This window comes from Sturnus vulgaris, chromosome 6 (assembly GCF_052056855.1).
Source record: "Sturnus vulgaris isolate bStuVul1 chromosome 6, bStuVul1.hap1, whole genome shotgun sequence".
Taxonomy (NCBI): domain Eukaryota; kingdom Metazoa; phylum Chordata; class Aves; order Passeriformes; family Sturnidae; genus Sturnus; species Sturnus vulgaris.
The window spans coordinates 776,264-800,161 of record NC_142248.1 but is presented as its reverse complement, the minus strand read 5'-3'; the positions used below and the strand labels follow the sequence as shown (position 1 = coordinate 800,161).

At 45.2% G+C, this 23,898-nt stretch overlaps 1 protein-coding gene across 5 annotated transcripts in view; it reads left to right on the top strand.

Moving 5' to 3' along the window:
- SLC67A1 (solute carrier family 67 member 1) overlaps positions 1-23,898 on the top strand; it is a 62,541-nt gene that overhangs the window by 4,796 nt on the left and 33,847 nt on the right. For all 5 annotated transcript variants that reach the window (XM_088166665.1, XM_088166662.1, XM_088166661.1 and 2 more), the window contains exons 3-5: positions 802-899; positions 2,944-3,089; positions 4,335-4,467. In XM_088166665.1, coding sequence (XP_088022791.1) covers positions 802-899; positions 2,944-3,089; positions 4,335-4,467 — 377 coding nt within the window. The remainder of the gene's footprint in view (positions 1-801; positions 900-2,943; positions 3,090-4,334; positions 4,468-23,898) is intronic.

The following is a 23,898-nucleotide window of genomic DNA, read 5'->3' as shown; positions in this document are numbered from 1 at the left end:
CTGTTCCAGTGCTTGACAATCCTCTCAGTGCAGAAACGTTTCACAAGATTCAGTCTAAACCATCCCTGGCACAACCTGAGGTCATTTTCTCTTGCCCTGTTGCTAGTTACTTGTCAGAATAGACTGACCCCACCTGGCTACCAATCCCTTTCAGGCAGTTGTAGAGAGAGATGAGGTCTCCCTGCACCTCCAGGCTAAACAAAAACAAGACACAACAAAAACATGAATCAGAAATAACAGCCCATTGGCTCTTCAAGGTGTGTATCTGTGTTTTCTGCAAGCTCAGGCTGTGGGTGTGCCATCCAGCAAAGGCAATATTTGCTCCTGTTGTTCTTGCATCGATTCTGGCTTGCTTGATTAAACAACAGCTCCAAGGCTTTTCCACAATCATCTCCCAGAGGGTGACTGGGCTGTTCAGGTGCAGGGGCTGGAGGCAGGAAGGCATTTAAAAGTTCCCTTACCCACCTTAGCAGTTGCTGAATATGTTCAGCTGCGTGTGCAAAGGTAAATGGTGATACAAACTTGTCATCTGGTGCAAAATAGATGGTTTTGATCACATCTTCCTGTCTTCAGGGTGTGGAACAGAGACATTTGGTCTTTATTAAGCTGCCAGTGCGTGGCCCGATGAAGATTTCCTCTATAGGGGTGGGGAATCGAAGGAAGTGATTGTTTGGAGCTGTGATCCTCTCCACACAGATATTAAGATATTTATTCATAAATATAGCATGCTTCTTTTTCATTTATTTGTTGGTTTTGGTTTTTTGATTTTGGTGGGGTGTTGTGTTTTGTTTTCATTTTTAGTACTTGGCAAAGAGCCTAGGTTTGGATTCAGTGGGATTTGGCTATCTCCAGACCATCTTTGGTGTCCTCCAGCTGGTGGGAGGTTACATTTTTGGAAGGTAAGTGAGAATGATTATCATGACCCTTTACATAGCTGAAAAAGGCCAGGCATTTTTACACTTTCATAAAAATCCTTTAGTTCTGGTTTGTGGTCCTGTTGAAATGCTTGAGGATTTCATAATGAGTAAGGAAAAAATAAATGCTATTATTAGAAATACTGCAGCATAGAAGCAGCCTTTATATTAACTTAGCTACATTTTAATGACACACATTTAAGTGTAACAATATCCTGGAAATGGGTTTAAACCACCAGAGCCCAGGTCCTAACAGCTTAATCCTGCAAATGTTTTATAGCCATGTGTAATCTTAGAAATGTCTTGTGACTGGGAAACAAAAAAATAAAAGGAGGATATTTACTGATGGTAGGTAGAGCTGTCAATTACAATAATTGAAGGTTGTGTCATTTCATCAGCTGAATCTACATGTTGAATACGAATTTAGACTTGCATGGACCTTTAAGAACTTCTAAGAATATTTTAAGAATATCTATAAACTCAGCTATCAAAATAAGAAAAGAGTGGAAAAGACTTGGGGTTTCTGCCTCTTTACCCCATGGAACAGACTTTCCTGTTCCTAGTGAAATGTAAATAGACCTAAAAAATTTGAGTGGTGGGACAATACATTCCTAAAGACCAGGGAAAATAAACCCTGAAAGATATGTGTAATTCAGTGACAGAAAACTAAAATGACACTGAGAAAACCTAACTTCCTTCTTGATCTTGCTACTGATCAACAAATTAATAAATGGATAGGGAGCTGCTGTGTGCTTCAGTTTGCCTGCAGGGAATTTACTTTTCTGGCTGAGGTAGATTGGGAGCTCTACAGGATCCTCTGGTACGTGGAGTGTGGCACTTTGAGGATCTGATCTCAGCCCTTGGACACATTTTCAAATAAATAACAGCAACATTTGATTCTACAGTACTGCTTGGCAGAAAATGCATTTCTAACAATGGAGATGGTGCAAAAGGTCTGCTTTTAATGCTTTTCCTATTAATACACAAACCCACTTCTGTCCTGGATCTGGTGCCATCTGAAATCTGGTTTTCCACTGTGCATGTCATTCACTAATATCCTGAATCACTGCTGAAGGGAAGGAAAATGGCAAACCAGAATCTCTCTGGGACTGAGGTTGTCCTTGGACAGATGGAAGCCAAAATTTGCAATGTAAGTTTGAGGTAAAAAGGATTTTTCTAGACATGAGACTGCTTTGATGGCAGCATAGGGATAGATTAAATAGAAAATAGGAAGAAAGGGGATAAGAGAGACTATGTTTCTTAGCTCAGTTTTTCGTGTTCTTCTTTGATGCTCCTAAACAGACATGAAATGATAAAGCACTGTCTTTTTACTTCTAAGTAACAAAACAAATAAATCCCCATTACCAACAGTGTAATGATTTGTGGTCTTTAGATTACAAACAGCAAATGTAAACTGCCCCAGCTTACATGTAAACAGCAAAGTTTTGACCTGTACCTCTCTCTCAACACAAAACCTTTTAATTACTTAAGCTTAGTTATGTTTGTAGACCAACCCTGGCGTTTTTAGGGGGTTTTTACACTCTTAATGTGAGCACAACTAATTGCTATGCAAGGTAATGTTCATCTGCAACTGCAATATGCAGCTTCAATAAAGTGAAGGAAGGAGGAATTGCAATGAGAAACTCTAAGGCCTGTTTTATGTTCATCTTAGCTCCTGTTGCTCAGAACCCTTTCTGTGGTCCTCTTGTCCAACTTAAGCTTTTTAAGCTTTTTGGAGTTGAATTACAGCAAAGAGTCAGAGTTGGGTCAAAACCTGATCTGACTGAGGTTTTTGCCTGTTTGTGTTTTGGGGCCTGGGGGGTTTGTGCTTGTTTGTTAGTGTGTTTAGTTGTGGTGTTGCTTTTTCCCCTTAAATAGGAGCAAAATTGATTTACTAATGAGAAGGTTTTTGGTTTGTTTTTTTTTTTTTTTTTTTTTTTTTGCTTTGTTTTGTTTCGTTTGTTGTTTTGTTTTTGGTTTTTTTTAACATGAAGAGAAAACTGACAACCTTGTGCCATTTCTGTACCAGGTTTGCAGATCAGTTTGGTGCCCGAGCAGCCTTAATTCTTTCCTGTGCATCTGGGAGCATCTTCTTCCTGCTTATGTCCCTCTCCACCAGCATCCCCCTCCTCTTCCTCTCCAGGCTGCCAGCAGTGTTCATGCATGGGATGCCAGGTAAGGTCAGTCAGGGATGAGCAGCTTTCCAAACTGCTTTTGCTCCATGATTCCCCCTTTCTTGCTTGTTCTAGTGGAAGTCAGCAGGTTCAACAGCGTGAAGGAAGGCAGGAGGAACATGTAATGGTCCTCAGGGATGAAATGATGGGAACATGAAGCAGCAGGTGCACTGCCTGTGGAAAGCAGTTTATTAGTCTGAGTTCCAGGCCCATCTTCCTGTATAATCTTGAGGAAATTGTTTTGCCTGGATCATCCAGACATGGGTGCAAGTCACTTGCTGGCAGCAATGCTATCCCAGATTTTTCAGCTGCCTTCTTGCAACCAGGATGTTTTACACGAAAGCTTTTCCCTTTCTCCTGGTAAAATGAGCATGCTGGTCAAAATTAATATTATTACAAAAATACCTTCCATTACCCACCAAGATGTTTGGTTTTGGCTGATGTTTTCCTATGTTTTTTCATGCAAAAGACTTAAACTTGAGCTGCTAGAAGTCCGTGTAACTCATGCAAGAGGAATCAAGTCGATAATGCTTCCTGTTACTTGTGAAGTGGTTTATTTGAGTGGTTTGAATGGTTCTGTTTCTCATGACTGGTGGGGCCTTGTGTTCAAACCTGATGGACGGTGGGGCTCCCAGAGGAGAGTGACAGTGCTTATTTGGAGGCCTTTTTCCATGCAAAGTATGAAAATTAAAAGCTGGGGAAATTGCCTCTAACCAGAAACCACCCCAGAAAAGTTTTAATTGGAGAGAAAATAAACAAAACCAAAAACACCACCAAAAAAAACCCCACAAAAAATCCCCAAAAACAAAACCAAAAACCTCCAAAACCAACCAAACAAAAACCCACAAAAAAATCCCTCAAAACAAAACAAAAAAAAACCCCAAAACAAAAAACCCACAAAAACTTCCCAAAAACAAAACCAAAAAACCCAAAAAACAAAAAAAAACACAAAAAAATCCCCAAAAATAAAACCAAAAAACCCAAAAACAAACAAACAAAACCACAAAAAAATCCCCCAAAATAAAAAAAAAAACACGAAAACTCCCCAAAAACAAAACAAAACAAAAAAATCCCCCAAAACAAAACCAAAAAAACCACAAAAAATCCCCAAAAACAAAAAGAGAAAAAAATCCAAACAAACCCAAAAAACTCTTAATGGCTTAGCAGTAAAACCATGGGAGCTGCTGGTGCATCTGCTCAAACACTGTGGCAAGGCTCTTTTAAGGGATATTTTTTCCCCCTGCAGGTGCTCAGAAGGTTATTACAGACATGACTGCTCCCTCCCAACGTGCTGGTGCTTTGGGGAGGCTGGGCCTTTGCTTTGGAGTGGGCATCATTGCTGGCTCTGCCATGGGAGGTGTTCTGTCCACCAAATTCGGGTGAGTGGCCTGCTTGTTTGGTATTGATTTTGTTGCAATCACTGAGGGAGCTGCTGAGGGATATTCTGCTGCCCTGCAGCTTTTGATGCTATCTTACTCCTGGTGGCAGTAGAGGACCATACCAGAACTCAGAATTTTGCTTTCCATGCTGCTACAAATACTCCCACTGTTTTCAAGGAGATCTTGTTGAAAATCTCACCTGCCTACTTAAATGCATTTAAAAACATGCTGGATTGAGAAGTGGATTCAGTCTTTCTCTTGATTGTCTTGTCTTGGGAGCTTAGTGTGCTGAAAAGCACACTTTTAGGAAATGATTATTGCAGGCATATGGCTGGAATCTCCTTGGAGGATTCCCCAGCATTGCTCTGGTGGGGGGAAAAAAAAATCCCTTGTGACCTTTCAGGCTTTTGTCTTGCTCTACTTCTCTTTACTATGGATACTTGCGTCTGCAGACTCAGGTTAAAATAACTCTACTGTGTAGAATAGAGGGTAAAAATTACTCTCAGACTTGTCCTAGTGCCATAAGATCTATGGACTGTGTATGGTCCTAATCTCCTGGGTGTTTTGCATGGGGCACAGTGGATTATGATGTGGGGTGCCATGTGTTGCTCTCTGAACCCCGTTGTGCATCCACATGCATTCAGGTGCTGCAGTGATGCCATTTTGTGTGTGAAATCCTTTCATAGGCTGGGTAGAACACTTTAACCATGTAACCTTAGGGAGCAGTCCTAAAACCTGTTGGCTGCTTTACCTTTGTAGTGTTGGCCAAGTGACACAAAACTGACCAGGAGGATTAATTTTGTAGTTATTACATGATTACATAAAATTAAAATTGGAGACATACATAATATTAACTGACAGGCATTTAAAATATTTATAGACGTTGCTGGCTGAGTGCTGGATTTAATAAGTATTATTTTTTATCAAATACAGTAATTGTAGACCTTTATTGTTAACTGAAATAAAGGTTACCTCAGTTCTCAGCTTTGGTTATATGCCCATATTGAACATCAGCATAAGGGCAGCACTGATCTGCATAGAAGCAGCATTGTTATATAGCGAAAATGTATGGGGTTTCACTTTGCAGTGTGTGCATCAGTCACCGGTTTATAGAAAAGCGGCCATGGAAGGGATTCTCCTGTTTAATTTAATTAGTCAGGATCATTGACTTGGAGGCAGTCTAGCTTTTGGATGTTAGGGCTTGGTGCTGATGCACAACGGGAGGCTCCCGGGAAAGCCTCTGGACCTTAAACTTTATGTCTGCAGCACATCGATGAGAAAAGCGAACCTTGCCCGAGATTATGAGGAAGTAAAGCAGCTGCACGTGGAAAACGACCTCACTCTTGGCGTTCCCAGGCGGGGGCTGTTTAGTTTTCCCTGGCATTCCCAGGCGGGGGCTGTTTAGTTTGCTCTGGCATTCCCAGGCAGGGGTTGTTTCCCTGGCATCCTGCGGAGGGCAGCTTCGGCCTCTGCTAAAGCCTCGCAGCATCCCGAGCATCCCTGCTCTGCAGGACCGGGGAAAGCAGCACCGGGTCTTCTCCGTGAGGATCTATGCATCCCCCTGCAAGGACGATAGGAATTGTTAGCAAGGGATAAGCTCTGCCGTGCTGGCAGCGCCCTCCTGAGCGCCCAGATGTGCAGAGAGGGTCGATAGGATTTGATAAAGAGCTGTTTCAGGCTTAGGAAGCCACTCTGGGTGTTTGCTACCAAGGTTTGCTGCAGCCAAACCCCACGGTGCTCAGCTCCTCTGGCAGATTTCAGTGCAAAGATTCGAGGAACAGTCCGCCTGGCTTTAGTGTGTTGGCCGATATGGGTGGGGAGCAGGGATTCATTCAGCTGACAGCAGCTCTGTGCCAGGAACAGCCCCCGGAGCATCGCCGTCCCCTCCGGCTGTGTCTGCCGCACACCTGGACAGGAAGGAGTGGGTGTTGCCTTGTGGACATGCCCGAGGCTCCTTGGCCTTGATAATCCTCCCCGCTTGTTTCCCACATTTATACAGGAAGGCCCCAGCTGTACTCGGAGCTGCATAATCACTTCCATTTTTTTTTCCCCCAGAAGAATGACACAATCACCTTCCACTGAAAAGAAGCATTTCTGCTGTGTCATGAAGAGCAAAGCTGTCCACTCTGTACTTTGCTTTCCCTCACCACAAAGCTGGCCAGCATTCCCTATGTGCTGTTGACAGCATTATTCATATGTTAGCAGTGCTTTGTATGCAAGAGAGTAGAAATCAGTCTCAGTTCCTCAGCTGATGTCATTTTGGTATTAGTCTTCTGTGTTGTATTTACCATTGATGTATTTGACCTAAAGAACTGGTCTGTTATTGTTTTCATTGTTGGAATAATATTTGTCAACCCTTATTTATTACGGGAGCCCTGGGGAAGTCAAATGTCTTGTTCTGATTTGCATAGGATTTTTTTGGATATTAAATCCTGACCTCAGCTGTTGAGCTGAACCGCCAGCTCCAGCCCTTCCTCTTCTTCTCTTTAAAGTGCTACATTTTCCCCCCATGTTTTCCAAAACTTTGATGGTCAGGTAAATTTCACCACCTGAGAATGACGTATAAGCCAATTTATTAACTCAAGCACGATTTGAAAAGTGTTTTCATTTTTGTATGCTTTTTTTTTTCTTAATTGGTGTTTTCTGGTAATTGAGCAATTGGGTCAGGATTGTGGATATAAAATACCTAGCTTGAAAATAACTCCTGTAGTTCAGCTGAGGGCTACACAGATTCTTGGAGAGTACAAACTCCCTAACAGTTTATCCAAAAAGGTGACTAAGAAAAGGAGTTCTGTTTGCACTCTGCAGAGATTCTCCCTCCCTCTACGTTTTCTGCAAAGCTGTTTGGGACCACTTGCTGCAGGTGAGTGCACCCCTAAAGAGAGGTGATTTAGTATTTGCAGCAGACTTTTGTGGCAGCGTTGTGGGTGAAAGGTGAAAGCAGGCAGCTGGATTAGTTTTCAGAAGCGGAAAGATGAGTCTAGGTAGTTAATTACAGAGATTTCATCCTTTCTTCTGGGACTATGATTAATTACATTTGGCTGCTTTTTTCTTTCCTTCTAACAAGGCCGTAGAGAATCTCTGCTGCATGACCCAAGAATTGTTTGCTTTCTATGGACACGGAGACATTTCTTCATTTTAGTGACTCAGCTGTAGGCTTAAATCTCTTGGAGCAATTATTCTTTTGATTACAGGAGGCTTTGGGGATAGTTTGTTGGGGTTTTTTTGGGTTTTTTTCCCCCGGCTGTGGTATTATCTTTCTTCCTCATGGGGAAAAGAAGAAGCTTGTTTGCCTGGAGTAGGGAATTGCTTTTTTTTTTTTTTTTTTTTTTTTTTTTTCAAAAACCCATTTGAACGAATTCCTCTGGCAGGGAATTTCTCATGGCTTCATGGCAGAGTGGAAAAACTGTGGGTGTTGCAAGGACTGAAGGCTGGGAGCTGAGAAGGTGGGTGAGAGCATGGCAAAGGGTGAAAGGGTTGTGCTCCATGTCAGGACAAAGCAGGGTATTCTGCTTTTGAGAGCTGCTCCTGCTCCCTTCCAGCAAAAACTGCTATTTCTCTGCCTGGGATGATGCTGATCAGCCAAGCATCAAGGACTGGTGACGCTTGTACAGGCATTGCTTTGTTCTTTGTGTCCAGGCACTTGGGAGAAAGGAAGGTGGAGCCTGCTTACCAGCAAGCAAGTCATCCGTGATGTGCAACATGGTTTGTCACTGCTGGCTGAGCTCTGTGGTGCTCTGGCAGGAATGGGGACAGGAGAGGAAATGGGTTGTTTGTCAAGGAGCTGATGGCTTGGGGAAAGTGCAGACAGCCTCAGCTGTGGCCTTCTCTGAAAAAATAAAACAGAATCTAAAGGTTTTTTCTTATCACTTACTCTGCATGGCAGCTGTCTTAATTTGGAAGCCATGGCTCCAAAGTTTATCTGTAAATGATAGAGGATCATGGATATTATCCTTCAACAACTCGTTGGTTCAGAAGTCAGGTCTAGAGCACATCTGTCCTCTATTCCCAGCACCAGAGTTTTCTAGTTCTGATGACTTTTTTAACCTATTCTTGAACCTAAGAAATGCCTCAGTGCACTTTGGGTGGAGTTCATCTAATCTTAGACATCTACCGGGGAGACAACTACATTTACTTTGCTGCTTGTGGTTGACAGAGAGGCACAGGTGGTTCTACAGCATCCTTTACCTCCTCATGAAGCAGTCCTGAAGCAGGGAACTGTCTGCTTCCCAAGCTTTTTCTTGCTTGACAACCAAGTCCCACAACACATTTCTGGCCATCAGCATACAGTAGCTGTGATTGGGTCCTGGAATTTGATGCTGGATTGTGAACTTACCAGAAGTCACCAAGATGCAGGTCCTGAGTAGTTTTCTGTCTGTGCTGCATTCACACAACAGATAGGTCTGCACTAAGCTCTTCCCCAGCTCTTCCTTCCTGCAAACCTCTAACCTGCCTCCCACATCTAGGCCACCAGTTTTTAGGTTTGGGTCCTCTGGCTTTCTGCTGTGTACCCACAGGAAGATGGCACCACCACTGCAAAGGTGCTCTTGTTCTCCCTTAGCCCATCTTCGGTGAACCTGGCTCTGAACAACCCTACAAGCCCTGGTCCGAACTCCAGAGGGAGTGAGGGATGTGTGATGATGGAGCCAAGAGTTCCTGCTTGGTCCTTTACCCATAGGTGGGGCCCTTTCCCAAGGGAGGAAGGGCTAGGCTTAGGTCAAGCTAACAGGGGGTCTTCCCTTCCCTGGCAGCCCCTTCCTCAGCCTTATCAGGTGTGCTCTCCATTTTCCTTCAAAACCCTCATTCCCACTTAGCCTTGTACAGGGATTATGCTGGGAAGGCTGTGAGTGTGGCTGTGCCAGCTCACAGGGGATGGCCACCTGCTGCTTTTCCCCACAGCACCCTCCTACCTCCCAGGCATCTCTACCTTTAGGGGTTAACTGCTTCATTTTCCCAAAGTAACCGTGGTGAAAATCCATTTTAGAAAAAAAAAAGTATTCAGAGCTTCCTCCTGTGACTGGCTCATACTGCTTACAGAGAGCTGAGGTTTGGGGGCTGCTGGAAATTGCCGTGGGAAGAGGGACTCCTGGCAGGATTTGCCTGCTGTCCCTCCATGGGCTGACAGCAGTTACCCAAGCAAACAGGCAGAGAGAAAATAAAAGGCAGAGGGGGAAGGATATCTCCAGGGGAGCTAAGGAAATTTCCCTGCTGCCTTTTCCAGCTTTCATCGTGCCTATGCACTGGGGGAGGCTGCCCCATGCCTGGAGTCAGAAAGTGAGGGGGCGGCGGGTGAGCGAAACCCTGGTTTGTGTGCGTGGTCGCCAGATCGCAATCAACAGCGTGTGTGTTTGTGGAGTCAGCTCTGCTAAACAATTAAGGGTGTTTGAACACTGCTCCCCTCTCCTGATGCTTTGAAAGCCCTGGGTTCCTGTGCAGTGCAGGGCCCTGCCTGGTCTGTTGTTAACTCTGTCCCTGCTAGGCTGTGTGCAGTGGTGGCTGATATTTCTTGTTCAGCCTGGCTTAACAACCCCAAGGAATAAGTAAAAAGTAGGGGCAAAAAACCCCACAATGGAACCAAAATGGGAATTTTATAAAAAGGCACAGGGTATTTTGGGTCTGGTGCTGCAGAGGTCGAGTTGGAGGGCTGAACACGACCCGCACAGCCCAGGTTGCACAATGAGGCAGTGTCTGCTCATGACTCACTAGAGCTTCATCTACTCTTCCCACTCCTGGAATATTTCACGACTGGGCAGCAAATCCAGCAGTATCACTGGGGATTGAAATCCAGGAAAATACTGTTTTCTTTGTTAAAAGAAAATAGAAAGTACAGAATAGCCTACGGTTAAGTCCCTGAACTGAGATTTGGGACTTGGCTCTGCTGTGATTTTCCCGTGATGAGAGTAAGTTATCCCATCCCTCTGCACTGCTGTTTCTCATGCATAATACAGGGCAATGAGATAGTGTTTCCTTCCCTCATCCAATACATTTACAATATTGCTATTTAGATCATACAGCCTTTGGGATGCAGACTTTCTCTATCACGAGGCATGCTCATGCAAATATCTACTACCTTGAGGGAATACATCCTGCTTTTCCTGGATGTATTCTCTTTTTCATCCTCTGGTGCCCTGGGCAGGCAGAGTCTTTGTAAGACGAATTACCATCCCATTCTGGGGGGGGTGTTTCTCTTTTTTTTTTTTCCTTTTTTTCTCTTTTTTTCTTAGTTGTTTGTAAAGAGTCAGTGCCAGGATGGGTTTTTGTGGTTTTGGGGGATTTTTTGTGGTTTGGGGGTTTTTTTTGGATTTTTTTTTGTTTTGTTTTTTGGGGGTTTTTTTGTTGGTGTTTTTGGGTTTTTTTTGTTTGTTTTTTGTTTTCTGTTTTTTGGTTGGTTTTTTTTTTTTTTTTGTCATGGGTGAGCCCCAGAGGCTGTTGGCTAAAGTGCAGGGCTGAGCCCAGCAAGACCTAGCAGAGTGACCTCCAGGGCAACCTGAGGAGGCTCTACCTTCCTCCCTTTGTGTTTGTACATATTCAAATGGGCAGCTCTCTCCTTTACTTCTCCTAATCCTTTTGACTCAAAGGGTCATGCTTATGTTTCATTCTGATCTGTTTCAGTGAACAAACCCAGCTTTGTGGCAAGGCCAGGGCAGGAAGGATGTGGTGCTTGTGTGGGAAGGACTATCAGACAAGGGAGGGAGGGAAGGTCAGGATGAACGGAAATGTGCGGATGTGGCATGTGAAGGGTGGGCTGGGAGGAGTAAAGAGTCCTGGAGTCAGGGACATGAGGAGTGAAGCTCTGCAGGAGACAGACTTAGTGATCTGAGATGTATTGTGTCACCTGGGGCAGTAAGGTTAGGACACCAAGGGGCTTGGGCTGCAAGGAAGGAGTGTTTCCAAAACAGACCTTCATTTGCCACAGGGGAAGAAGGGACAGCACGCCCACTGCTGCTGCTTTCCTGGTTTCCCCCTGCCTGAAATGTGACTGCTGTAAAGGACGGGTGGAAAAAGAGCCCTTTTGTAAAGCTTTGGTCTTGGCTTTTTAGCCTTCCTGGTGCTTTTCCTGGCCATTGCTGCTGGATTGGTGGGATGAGCAGGAGGCTGCTGAACAGCTGGAGAGATGCAACACCCCATTGTCACAAGGTGCCAGTTCACTTCTGGGCCAGGCTGAAGGCCAAACTGCTTGAATGGGGTGTCTAGAATGAAATGAAACGGGTGTGACCTTCTCATGAACTACACCAACTTCCGTGGCCCCACCCAGGCTTTTTGTTTCCTCACAGTCTCCTTGTGAAACCCTGCTCACAGAAACACCACCAGAGCCAAAGGTATGTGAAGCATTTGGGCAGTGGATGCAGCCAGAAGGCAAAGAAGTTTCTGAATGGCTATCTCCAGGCTACCCCTGGCACCAGTTGGGGCTTGTCTCTTCCACCTGACAAACCATGGGATAGTGCAGCCAAGCAAGATGGTATTTCCAGCACCAGAAACTTCTCGGTGCTCAAGTGCATGGAGCTCTGCCTGGGGTGGATGAAGAGATGATTGAGGATTTATGGGTCGGAATTAAAGGGAGGACAGGACAAGTGACATAGTCTGGGTCTGCTGTCGGCCATCTAACAGGGTGACTGAGCAAATGGCATCCTCTGTTCAGATAGCAGTGGCCTCATGTTCATAAGCTCTGGTCCTCAGGCAGAGGCTGTCTGAAGGAAGCCTTCTGAGGGTGGGAGCATGGACAATTAACCTGAGAGGAATACAGAGAGATCATTTAAGTAGCCAAGGATCAGGTTAGGAAAACAAAATCCCTGACAGCATTAAATCTGACCAATGACATCAAGGGCAACAAGAAAAGCTTCTGTAGCATGTGGTTGATAACAGGATGATGGTGGAAAGTGTGGACTCTCTCCAGAAGGAAATAGAAGAGCTGGTTACATGGGATACGGAGAAGGCTGAGGTATCAATGATGTTTGTGCCTTGGTCTTCGCTGGCAACCACTCCAGCCACACTGCCCAAGTCAGAGCCAAGAAAACAAAAGTAGAAACTGGGAAAAAGAACCTTCTGCTCTGGAAGATGAAGCTCAGCATGACCTGGTAATGTGCACTTGCAGCCCTAAAGGCCAACTGTGTCCAGGGCTGCATCAAGAGCAGTGTGGCAAGCAGATTTGGAGGTGATTCTGCCCCTCCTGCTCCACTCTCAAGACCACCTGGAGTGCTGTATCCAGCTCTGGAGGCCCAAAGCACATAAGAAGGATGTTGGAGGAATCCAGAGGAGGGCCACAAGGGCTGCAGCACCTCTCCTATGAAGACAGCTGAGAGAGCCGGTGGTTTTCAGCCTAGAGAAGAGAAGACTCTGGGGAGACCTTAAAGCACCTTCCACTACATAAAGGGGGGGGTCTATAAGAAAGATGGAGGGGGATTTTTTACTAGGGCATGTAGGTAATGGACAAGAGGACAGAACAAGAGGTAATGCTTTAAACTCAAAGAGGGCAGGCATAGATTAGATATTAGAAATAAATTCTTCACTGAGAATGAATGAGATGCTGGCACAGGCATTGTGGGTGCTCCATCCATGGAGGTGTTCAAGGCCAGGTTGGATGGAACTCTGAGCAACCTGATCTAGTAGGATGTGCCCCTGCCCATGGCAAGGGTTTGGAAATAGCTGATCTTTAAGGCCTCTTCCAGCCCAAATCATTCTGTGATTCTATCAAATGTTCTCTGTAGCATTCAGATTGCAAGCCCCTGACTGCTTGGGCTGAGCACTGTGCTGTGCCAAGCAGTGCAGGAAATTACCATAAGCACTGCTGGCAAACAGAGATGCTGACCCAAGAGGAGGGAAATGCTCATGGTGGGATGTGAGAGGCCAGACACCCATGGTGAGAGTCCATTAGTGCACAAGGCTTAGCACTGTGTGTTGAGCCAGCAGTGTGTCTGTGCCATGGCACATGCTGGAACACTCCCAGTTTGCCCAGTCAGCGTTTGCAGGTGGCAGAACAAAATCTTGTGGAGTTGTATCCCGTTTGAGGGGGATATGCAGCAGCAGATTTGGAAGAGTAGCATGTCTCGTTATTAACTATGGCTTGGATGGCCTGAGAGAGACAAAAGCCTTATATGTTCATTCAAATTATTTGCTTTGCTTTATCATCATGTAAGGGGTTTGGCTCTGCTCTCCAGCTGCCCACTTATGCAGAAGCAGTTGCCAGCCTTTCCAGAAATTGTTTTCTCCATCTCCCACTTGGGGATGTCTAAAGTGGATTTTCAGCAGATAGGAATTTAGCACTTTTGGAAGTCTGATTTAAGGAAGTTCAGGATCTGAAAACTGTGAGAGTTTTTGAGAATCAGAGGTTTCCTTGTTTAGCTGCTATTACAACAACTGTTGCTTCGATTTTCATTCATTTTTCTTTGAGGAGAAGGGTTTGCATATCCAATCAATTGTGGTCTCAGTCTCACTAAATGTTCCTTTATTCCATGATATTCTCAACTAAAACTTTTGGTCTAATTACATCTTTACAAAACTTCACTGTGAATCCCTTTGAAATCCACCCTATTTTTATTTTTACGGGATTTGGTTCAATTCTCTTTCACCCCAGGGTATGTGATCTGAGACATATTGAAGTCATTGTAAGTGTTTCCTTTGAGTTTGGTTTTAAATCAAGCTCTGGGTAAAGAAATTTGTAGAGGAAGGAAGGAAAGCCCCAGAAACCTAAAAGACTCCTGCAGGATATTTCTTTAAAAGACCCTGAATAATTAGAAATCCCCTTGGAAAAGCCATCTGGGGAGCATCTGAGCTATGCTTACAGGAGGCCAGTCTTAAATGCTGTTCTGAGACTTTTAAAAAAGGAGAGATGAAAGACAGTAATGGTTATTAAAGCTGAGGATGTTAATGCATCAGATGTTTAAACTTACTTCCTACAGAAGCTTGGAAAGGCTCTTTTCTGATATAAAGCTGTATAACAGATTCTGTCTTGTGTGTGATGGGGCTTTTTTCCCCCCTCCCCCTTCCAACTGTCCGGACACAGTTGGATATGAGACAGATGATAGATCAATTCTTCTGGCTAATGTTTTCCAGTGCAGTGGTTTCCCAGTCTTTCAGGAATTGCTTTTCATGACAGAAAGAGACCTTCTTCTGGAGGGACCTACTGATGTTTAAGAAAAGAAATTTTTAAACCATTTGTTGAATGACTCCTTTTGGGTAAGCAGAGGAGCCTGTGGTTGGTGACACCAGGCTCACACCTCACACTACACCCACGTGTGTTCTCATTGCATGTGATTACACGGTCTGGCATGTGTAATTGCCTGATTGTAATCTGTACACCCTACCAAAAGTTGCATCATTTTGATTTTGCCTGGGTGCTGTGTGGCAAACACTTTGCAGACAGAGACTCTTGGCCCTTGATGGATTATATAATTTTCCCCCTGTATCCTGCCAGATTAGTATTTTTTAAGGGTTTGGGGGTTTGTTTTTTTTTTTTTGTTTTTGTTTTTTTTTTTTTTGTTTTTGTTTTTTTTTTTGTTTTTGTTTTTTGTGGTTTTTGTTTTTTTGTTTGTTTGGTTTTTTTTGTTTTTTTTTTTTTTTTGTTGGTTGGTTGGTTGGTTTTTTTTATTTCTTGGAGATGAAAGTTCAGCTGCAGCAGGGAAGAATTTGCAATAGCTACAGGAGTACATCCAAGGTGCACAACTGCTCTGAATAGCAGTGCAGCTGAATAATTTCAAGGTTTTTCAGAACACAAACTCTTCTTGAATATTGCAGCAACCAGTGTGAGCAAATCCCATTTCTTTTTCTCCAGCTATGCTGGTGAGTGGCCGGGTGCCCACTGGGAAAGCAATCCAGAGCCCTGTGCATTAGTCACTTACATCAGCCTAACAGGACCCAAGGTCAGATGATGGAAAAAGGAGTGACAAATACCTACCAAGAATAATCCAGTTGGGAGATAAGGCCTCACCTCTCCCGGGGGATGTGCAGGGAGCTCAGTGGTGTCACCCAGTGAGGGGGAAAGCACAGGAATACAAATGGCACACTGTGACAGGGCAGTGAAGCCATCTGATGGCACACTCAGGCCCTCTTTTACTGAGAACCGGGATCTATTTCTGGACATTGGAAATGAGCCATCCAAAAGTAAATGTTTAGTCAGCCTTGCAAGCTGTCTGAAATGCGTGACGTGCCTGTGACAGGATGATTTTATGGGGATCAGGCTGACCTTCCTTTGTCAAATGTGATTCTGCTATAAAGAAAATCTACAGTCAAAAAAGTTGATAAGGTGCAAAGAAGTTTAGTTGTCTGCTCTTGAGAACTGAGCTGCAGGGGAGAAAAGGGAGTCTGCTTCTTCTGCAAGCACTCATAAAGGGCATGGAGGGGGGGCTCTCCCTGCCATGGAGGTTGTACCTTTCAAAACAAGCCCTGAATCGGGGGATTTGGCACAAAACTGGAGGTTGCTGCCAATATTTGTCCCACAGGCATAAGTGGAGCCATTTGGCTTTGAGTTAGGGCAGGCTCGTTGCTTTGACCAGGAGCTGTTGCCTGTGAGGGCAGGGAGAAGAGAGTGCAGAGACAGGCTGGGATGGTCACAGTGCTGGGGATGCCAGGGAGCAAGAGCCAGCCCTTGAGTGCAGCAGAGTGGGCCCACAGCAGGGCCCTGGTTGGTGTGGGGCCAGAGGAACAGAGGCCACCAGCAGCTGAGCACGATGACTTGGCCAAAATCAGGCTGAAAGCAGAAAGCCATATCTCCAGACTTTGGCTTTTGGAAACCTGTAGCTCAAACTGTGGGTTGGATTTTGTGGCCGGGGTTTTACTTCATTTGGGAGAGGAGAGAGTTACAAAATGTGGATCTGGGTTCAGGTTACTGTTCTGCTCCCCTGGGCTATTCCAGGTGTTCAAATATGAACTTTTGGCCCAGACCCATCTCTAATTAGGCATATTCTTTAAAAGTATTTTCCTTCCTTGGCTCCTGTGCTCTTGGCTTGTCTCCACTAGCCCTCTTTGCTGTGCTAGAGCACGGTTTGCTGCGTATATTAATTGAACTGTTTACACACCTGGTTTCCTGCAAGAATAGACACCTAGCTCCTTCTTTTGAAAAGACAAGCCCAGAGGCTGTAAACAGGAATTGTGCTATGTCTGGAAAAGCTGAACTGCTGCTTATCTGCACTCCCTGGGGCTGTGGGAGCAGCACTAGCAGCTGCTGCAGACATGGGTCAGTTGAGCATAGAAACCAGCCTGTACACTCTTCCCACCAGTCCTGTCCTGCCACCCAGCTCAGGTCCTCTAGCAGCTGAGGAGTCACCTTCTTTGCAGGGTTATTCCCTTTCCTTGTGGCAGTGACAGGAGACACCCCACCTGGCATTTGGCTCAGCTCAGATGCATTTTTTGTCTTGTGTGTGAAAGCTGGAGTGTCATCCTGCAGTTATGGCCTGTGCAGGATGCTGAGGGGACCTTTCCTCTCTTTCTATGGCAAGGTTAGTTTCTGTTGAAGCTCCCCAAAAGCAGTGGTGTGTTCATCACTCATTCTACTCTTCTAGTCATGGCAAGGGATATCTTTCATAAAACATTTTGTGGCTCAAAGTATGACTGTGGAAAACAAGGTTGGTAAGACTTACGTGGTAGAGAGCAGATAGAATCATCCCTCATGGTCTCTTTGGGTTTAAAAGATATAAGCATAAACATCTGCCATTGCACAATTTTGCTTTCAAAGTATAAGAGGATTACCTTAAAATACTCTGATGTTTGTGGTTGTGCTCTCCACCCCTGGATTCTGCTTTGCAGCTGCTGTTTTAATGAGTGACATTGAGTTTTACTTTGCTGCTTCATCTCTCTGCTGAGCATGGCTTGCACTTTGCCTGGAAGGTACCAGCTCACCCCTGTGTAAGGCCATGAGCTGGGAAGGTTGGTGTGCTGTGCTGCTGGTGTGGCACAGCCATGGAGTGCAGTGCTGATAAGCTGGGCTTTGGAATCTTTAACTCTCTGCTCTGCTTAAGGTTTCCAAATCTGAAGGAGTCCCCCCAAGGCAGGCCCTGGGGAAGGGGCATGCAGATCAATGGGCTGGGAATAGGCAACAGGAAATCAGGTGCACCTTAGGGCAAAATTTGATATCCAAATTCCAGTCCAGCTAGGAATGGAAAGTGCTGCTGTTCCCAAAGCACGGGGCTGGACTGCTATTACTCCAACAACCTCCACAGTGGACACAAAGTCACCCACTGGGGAATGCAAGAAGGCACGATAGGAGCTTTTTGGTGCTTGTACTGTGGGAGAACACCAGCACCTCTACCCAGGAGCAGCACAGCTCCTAATCATCCAGCAAGCAGTGACTTTGTCGTTGAACTTTATGTTGGCGTTGATCCCTGCTTGGCTGCTGAGTGCTGGTTACACGCCATGAGTGTTACAAGCTGTAAGGACTGGGAAACGTCAGCTCTGGAAAAGGGGCCTGAAAGGATGAAGGTGACAGGTACTTTTGTCCAGGCTTGCATCAAAACCCCTCACAGAGGAAGAGAAGGCTTGTGCTATCACCCTGCTTCCTTTCCCTCCTGCACAATCTGCCAAAACCAGGGATTGGGGCTTTTGCTGGAACCCAGTGGCTACCTGCAGCCAGCGGCACAATTGCTCCTGCTGCTTCCCTGTGCTCCTGGTAATGGTATCAAATCAAGCAGGAAATTATTTTTGGAGCAGTGAAGCATGTTGAAACCCAGCAGAAGGCAGCTGTTTGCGTAACCAGAGTTGTGGGAGAGCTGCCTCCCCTGTTGCCAAGCACTCCACTTCCTATACTGGTGAGAAACGGCTTCCCCGCTCCTGGCAGTGAGCGAATCCCCTTGGGCTTGGGAGGCTGGGCTTGGTCCAGCATCCGTCCTTCCTGTAGTGCCTGCTTCACTGCTCTGAAAGTCCTCAGACACCCTTCTTTTTTTTTTTTTCTTTTTTGGGTGGGGGGAGGGCAGGAGGGTGTCTGAACGATCTGATTCTTACTCCATAGATCGCTGCTCAGCCCTCTTAAAAACCAGCTAGCCCCAAATCAAAGGGTTTTCTCCAGAATTTCAAATGCGTTTCGGTTATCTCTCAGCAGAGGTCCATGTCTGGCAAACAGCCCATGCTGGAAGTGAAACAATAGCTCTGCTTCAGTCTGATCATCTGCACCATGTGTTTACACCCTGGCTGCGTTTCCAGCACCAGTTTGGTGCCCTGGCGGCACACACAGTGCCTTCACAAGGATGTGCCCTGGCACGAAGCTCCTCTGGCTGCACTTCAGCACCTCCTTTTCAGTGTAGCTCTTTCAGCAGCTCCCAAGTGTCTAACGAGGCTTGGGTTGTTTCCTTTTTTGGAGGGCTGGGGGCATGGTCTTGGCATGCTACTTCTTTTTCATTCTCTAACAATACCATTTCTGCCTTTTCTTTCTGCTCCATCACTGGTGTCCAGGCACTGACCTCACCTCCACCTGTATGTTGATGCTTCTCTTACCCAAACAGGTCTCTCACCCTGGTCTCTGCCTGCCTCTTATGCCCTCATACCAGAGCAGAAATAAATCCTTCAGCACTTCATTGAAATGCTGTGCCTCATAAAATGGCATTGCTAATGTCAGTTGTAGGATTGCATTAGCCAGAAAGAATGAGATAAAGCAATGTCTATGGAAATGGGGCATGAATTCCTGCCCCCAAAATGTGATGCTACAGAAGGGAAGGACTAAGTCACTGCAGAGAGGTTTCGAAAGCCACCGTGTGGGTATAAAGCCTTTTCTGTTTGTGGAATTATTATGTCATCCCTCAGTCATGCAAACGTCGCCCCAGAAGAAAGACTTTTTCACATTGGAGCCCTGTTCTGGAGAAGTCCCTCCCTGATTATTCATGACTGCTGACTCCTTCAGCCATGTGCCCCTTTCCTAAGGGCTGTAGGGTGGAAAGAAATTCCCTGACGCAGTGAAAGGCAGGAAAAAAATCCAGTGTACCCAAAATGACTCAGTCTGAAATATTTATGGTTTTTCAATAGGGTAATTAAATCTGATGCTGCCCAGCTATGGTCGGGCAAGGTGTCTGTCCTGTGCGAGGCTGAAGCTTGTAACAGTGACATGAATGTATGTCAGCAATGAGAGCCCAGAGCTGGGATGATGGGCAGGGTAATTTCCATATTCTATCAAAGTCTTGGTGTGAAGCAGATTAAAAAGTAATTTTAAAAGCCACTGTTATTTCACTGAATCATTACCTTTCAGCATAAGCGCTGGACAGTGTGTGTGGTTTGGTACTAGATGATGGAGCCTTTTGTTTCTATTCCATCCATGTCTACATTTGCAGCTATCAAATGTTTTGCTGTCTAGGGCTGTTTAGTGCATGTTTTTTAGGTAAAGATCCAGTTATTTTCTCCTTGCCAGTTAATTGGTCCCTGTGGCATCATTATACCTTGTCCCTTTGGTTTTGCTTCATTTGGTTTGCAACAGACATATCAAGAGTGGGAACACCCTTGGAGATCTCCCAGGTCCATCTTGAGTGTGCTTCCTGCCTTATCTTTCAGCTCTCTTTCTTTTCTTTGTCCCCTCCATCGGCCTGAAGGGATGAAAGAAATAGCTTTGAAAAAATCTCCTGTTTGGTGGCTGCTTTAACTGGTCACTCAGGCTTTGCCTGCTCCAGAGCCATCAAGCCCAAATTTCTTGGGACCTGAACTGAAGCATTCATTAAGATGTACCCCAAAAGGGAATCCCATTTCCTGACAATAAAATCCAGTCCACGAAATGAAGTTAGTATGAGCTTTAGAGGCAATGAAAAGAAAGGAACAGCTGCAGAGTGTGAGGAGCAGTACATTAAATCGATCAGTTTGAGATCTCTAAGGTCAGTCCTGTTTCCTCAGATGAATGCCATAGCTATGTCTGAATGGTGCCTCTATTCCTCAGCTGATATTTTACCAAAGTGTCGCTGTAGGGAAAGGTTTAATTTTACTTTGTCACTTTATCTCTGGGAACCACTTCAGTTCCGTTTCCATGACGTTCCTGAGAAGCGTAAGACTAGAAAGGGATTTATTGTGTCTTTGAACTGCCTTTTGCTCTGAGGAATGAGGATATAATTGTAACATAGGAAAGACAAACTGAACATGTTCAGGCTTGTCCTGCCTGATCTTTCCCTGCTGTTTTTTGTTTTTTTTTTCCTTTGCCTGTTGCAGCTAGCACTCATGACTGGGACTTTCCAGCTGATAAAGTCTTGGCTAGCCTCGGGGCTAATTTGCTCCTAGCAAAACCAGCTCTCTGTCTGGCTGGATGTGTGGTTTCTTTTGATGCCAACAGGACTAGGGTTTGCCACTTTTTCTCTGCCACCAGAGCATCCATCTCTCCCTGTTCACATCCCTGGGATGAGAACAGGGGGAGTCTCGGGCAGATGACTTTCATGTTCCCTCTGGGATAATTTTTTCCACATGTTTAGTGATCTTTGAGTACTCTCTTCCCTTTTGGTTATATTTGGATTTTACAAGAAGTAAGTCTGGGGAAGAAATTAAAGGTATATATTAACCAGACTTAAAGCAACCCACAAAGAACATCCCCAGAGCCCTCAAATTCCATAGTGCTTTGCTTTTAGGATACCATAGTATTAGTGTCGTTGAAATTTGGGTTTGGTAGGCTATATCTGTAAATACAATAAGTTGTGCTTAGTTTGTGTAATTTGCTTTTGTCAGAAGTCATTACTAGACTTGATCTGAAATAGGGATTAAAGGCAAAGTTGTGGGTACCAAATTCACCACCTTTTGTACTCAGCTACTGCTATCTGATAATTTATTGAAGAGCAGTGAATTTCAGATCCTTTCCTGCTGCTAATCCCTATCTCTGTGTTTTGGCTAGGCTCCTTGTATTGGATGCTGCCATTTTGATGGAGATTGGTAGCCATCACATCTATGCCAGTGATGCTGGGCCTGATCTTAAACTATTTCCAGCTTTGAATGACTTTCATCTTTTCCATGATCCCCACAGGTGATCTTTTCCAGCCCCTTTTCTATGGCAGCCCCCAGGACTGCAGCTTTTATTACTAATTCCTCAGGATCTGCATTGCTTGTTTTACTCTCACCTTGTGGTTTTTATTCAGTCCTTCCTCATACAAGTTTCCACTGACTCAAATTCATGCTTAAATTGAGTCAGGGCTCTAGGATGTGTCCCCGGGGCAAAGCCTGTTCCTAGGGCAGCTGGTTCTTGTAGAGCTGGGCCAGCTGACACCAGTGTGCAACATCAAGGCTTCTGGGAAGGAATTCTTGAAACAGTAATAGGGATGTCACACATTTTCAAAATGCACATGTGTCTGCGTCTCTCATAATTGGTGTTGTAATATGTAGGTGCTGCTGTTGTGTTGTCAGGGGGTTGCAAGACACAGCAAGCTGTGGGTTCCCATTGCATCACTGTTAGGGCTGGGGCAGAAAATGGCTTTTGGGGGATCCAGAAAAAAGAAAGAGGAGAGGGAAATTGTGGTACTCTGGTCTGAGCACTAAACTTGCATGCGAGACACCTGATTTTTAAGGCTTTTTATTTCCACCATGGTCTTGATGGGCATTCAGGTTTGCTGTGCTTCATTTCCCTGTGAGTACATCCAGGGTGCCTGCACCAGCACTACCCATAGGGATACTATGAAGATAAATTGTTAGATTTAAAGTGTGAGCTTTTTAGCTGCCATTGCATTAAGTCTGTTTCTGTAGGTAAGAAAGGAAGACTTTATACCAAGACTCTTATAAGGACTGATGCAGACCCAGGTCTGGGTATTTGTGTACTTTGGGCACCACAGTATTTTCCTGGTGCTGTACAGATGTACATGCAACAGGCTTGGCAGCACTCTGAAGTCCTTGTTTCCATGGTTTTGCCCTGCTGAAAATAAAATTGATGTGAAATGAAAATGTAAAAAGCCAACAATATCAAGGTAAATAATTTCCTAATCAATAAGTTCATCTGTTTAAGTGGACCTCTTTGGTGCACGGAAAGCAGCCACCTTCTGCAAGGCTCCAGGGTACCACAAACACCAGTCCAAAATCATCGGCACTGCCGGCCGCTAAACAGCATAGCCCCCTGCTGCCTTCACAGCTCCTGAATCACAGGCGGTCCCTAGCATGTCCTGCCAAAGAAGTGTGTGGCCTCTGGCTCTTGCACCACCAGCTGGCTTGAAATGTGTAAATCTCCCAGCCACAGCAAACCCCAAGCATGCAGCGGGCCAGCGCTTCACCCCACACAGCCACAGTGATGGGTAATCGGAGGTTCCCAAACTCCTCTGTGCACAGCTGGCAGCTCACCTTGCTCACCCCTCCTTATTTCCAACTGCTAATTTGCAATTAAATGCAGCTAAAAATACAGTAAACACTCTGCTGACAGTTTTCCATACAAGTCCATCAGGTAGCTTGCTGCTGGTGCCATTTGGTGGTGAGCAGAATGGGCTGTGCTGTGAGTGGCTGGGTGGAGAGCTGCCCAGGAGGCTGCCTAAGATGTGGTTCCCACTGAGTGCTCCCACAAAAACCCGTTCAGCATAATGCAGCCGATGCTAACTGGCATCCCTGTAGGTGGTCTCTGTAGTGGGGCCAAGATGAAACGTGGTGTGAAGAAAGAACCAAGCACTTTCTCTCCCTAAGGGGAGAGCAAAGGTGGGTGAGGCAGAGCTCGAGATGCAACTGCTGCAGCAGCTCTGCAGTAAAAGCACGTTCTTGTTCAGGGCTTTGGCAATGCTGGAATCCACCAAAATACCCAGGATGAAAAGAAGACCTGGCAATTACATTTGACTGGTATACAATGCAGTCAATTTGATTTCATTCATTGCTCCAAAATGTGCAAGCAACTTTAGTATTGAATGTGTTTTTTAACCCAAATAATTTCCTACTATGTTAAACAAAGTAGTTGAGATTACTTCACTCAGTGAGAAGTTTCTTAGCCATTCCTTGGCTAGTGTTTCTCCTACCAACTGTATAGAGGAGAAAGTTACTCCAACTTGCAAATGCGAAACACAGAGCAACCTCCTTTATGAATATATTTAACATGCAGAAACCATTGTCATTATGAATGAGGGAAACAAAGTAGATAATTGGAGGAGTTCGGTAAATACAGCAGCAGTGAGACCACTCCTGGTTAGGGCATAGGAAGCCTGCCCAAACAGGCAAACTGTGCACCTTCAATTAATGGTTTCGCCCATTATTGAAATGGAGTGACTCACTCGTCTCAGGCAGATGCCTCCTTCTTGGGGTCAAACTCTTCGTGAAATCAAATCAGCTGCCCCACAGCCCTCAGGCTCTGTCTTTGCTGGGGAAAGGATTGGTTTCAAGTGGCCTGTTGTGCAACCAGAGAGGTTGCAGTGGGATGCTGGAAAGTCTCACACCTGACCCTTGAAATGCCTTACTTGTGACTTTTGGGTATTAGAGTTTCAACACTGCTTCCCATACAAAATTAGTCCTAATGTGTCCTATTTCATTAAAAGGTCTTACTAGACAAAAGATTCTGGAGCCCTTGATGAAGCATGGCAAGGTTTTTCACACCTC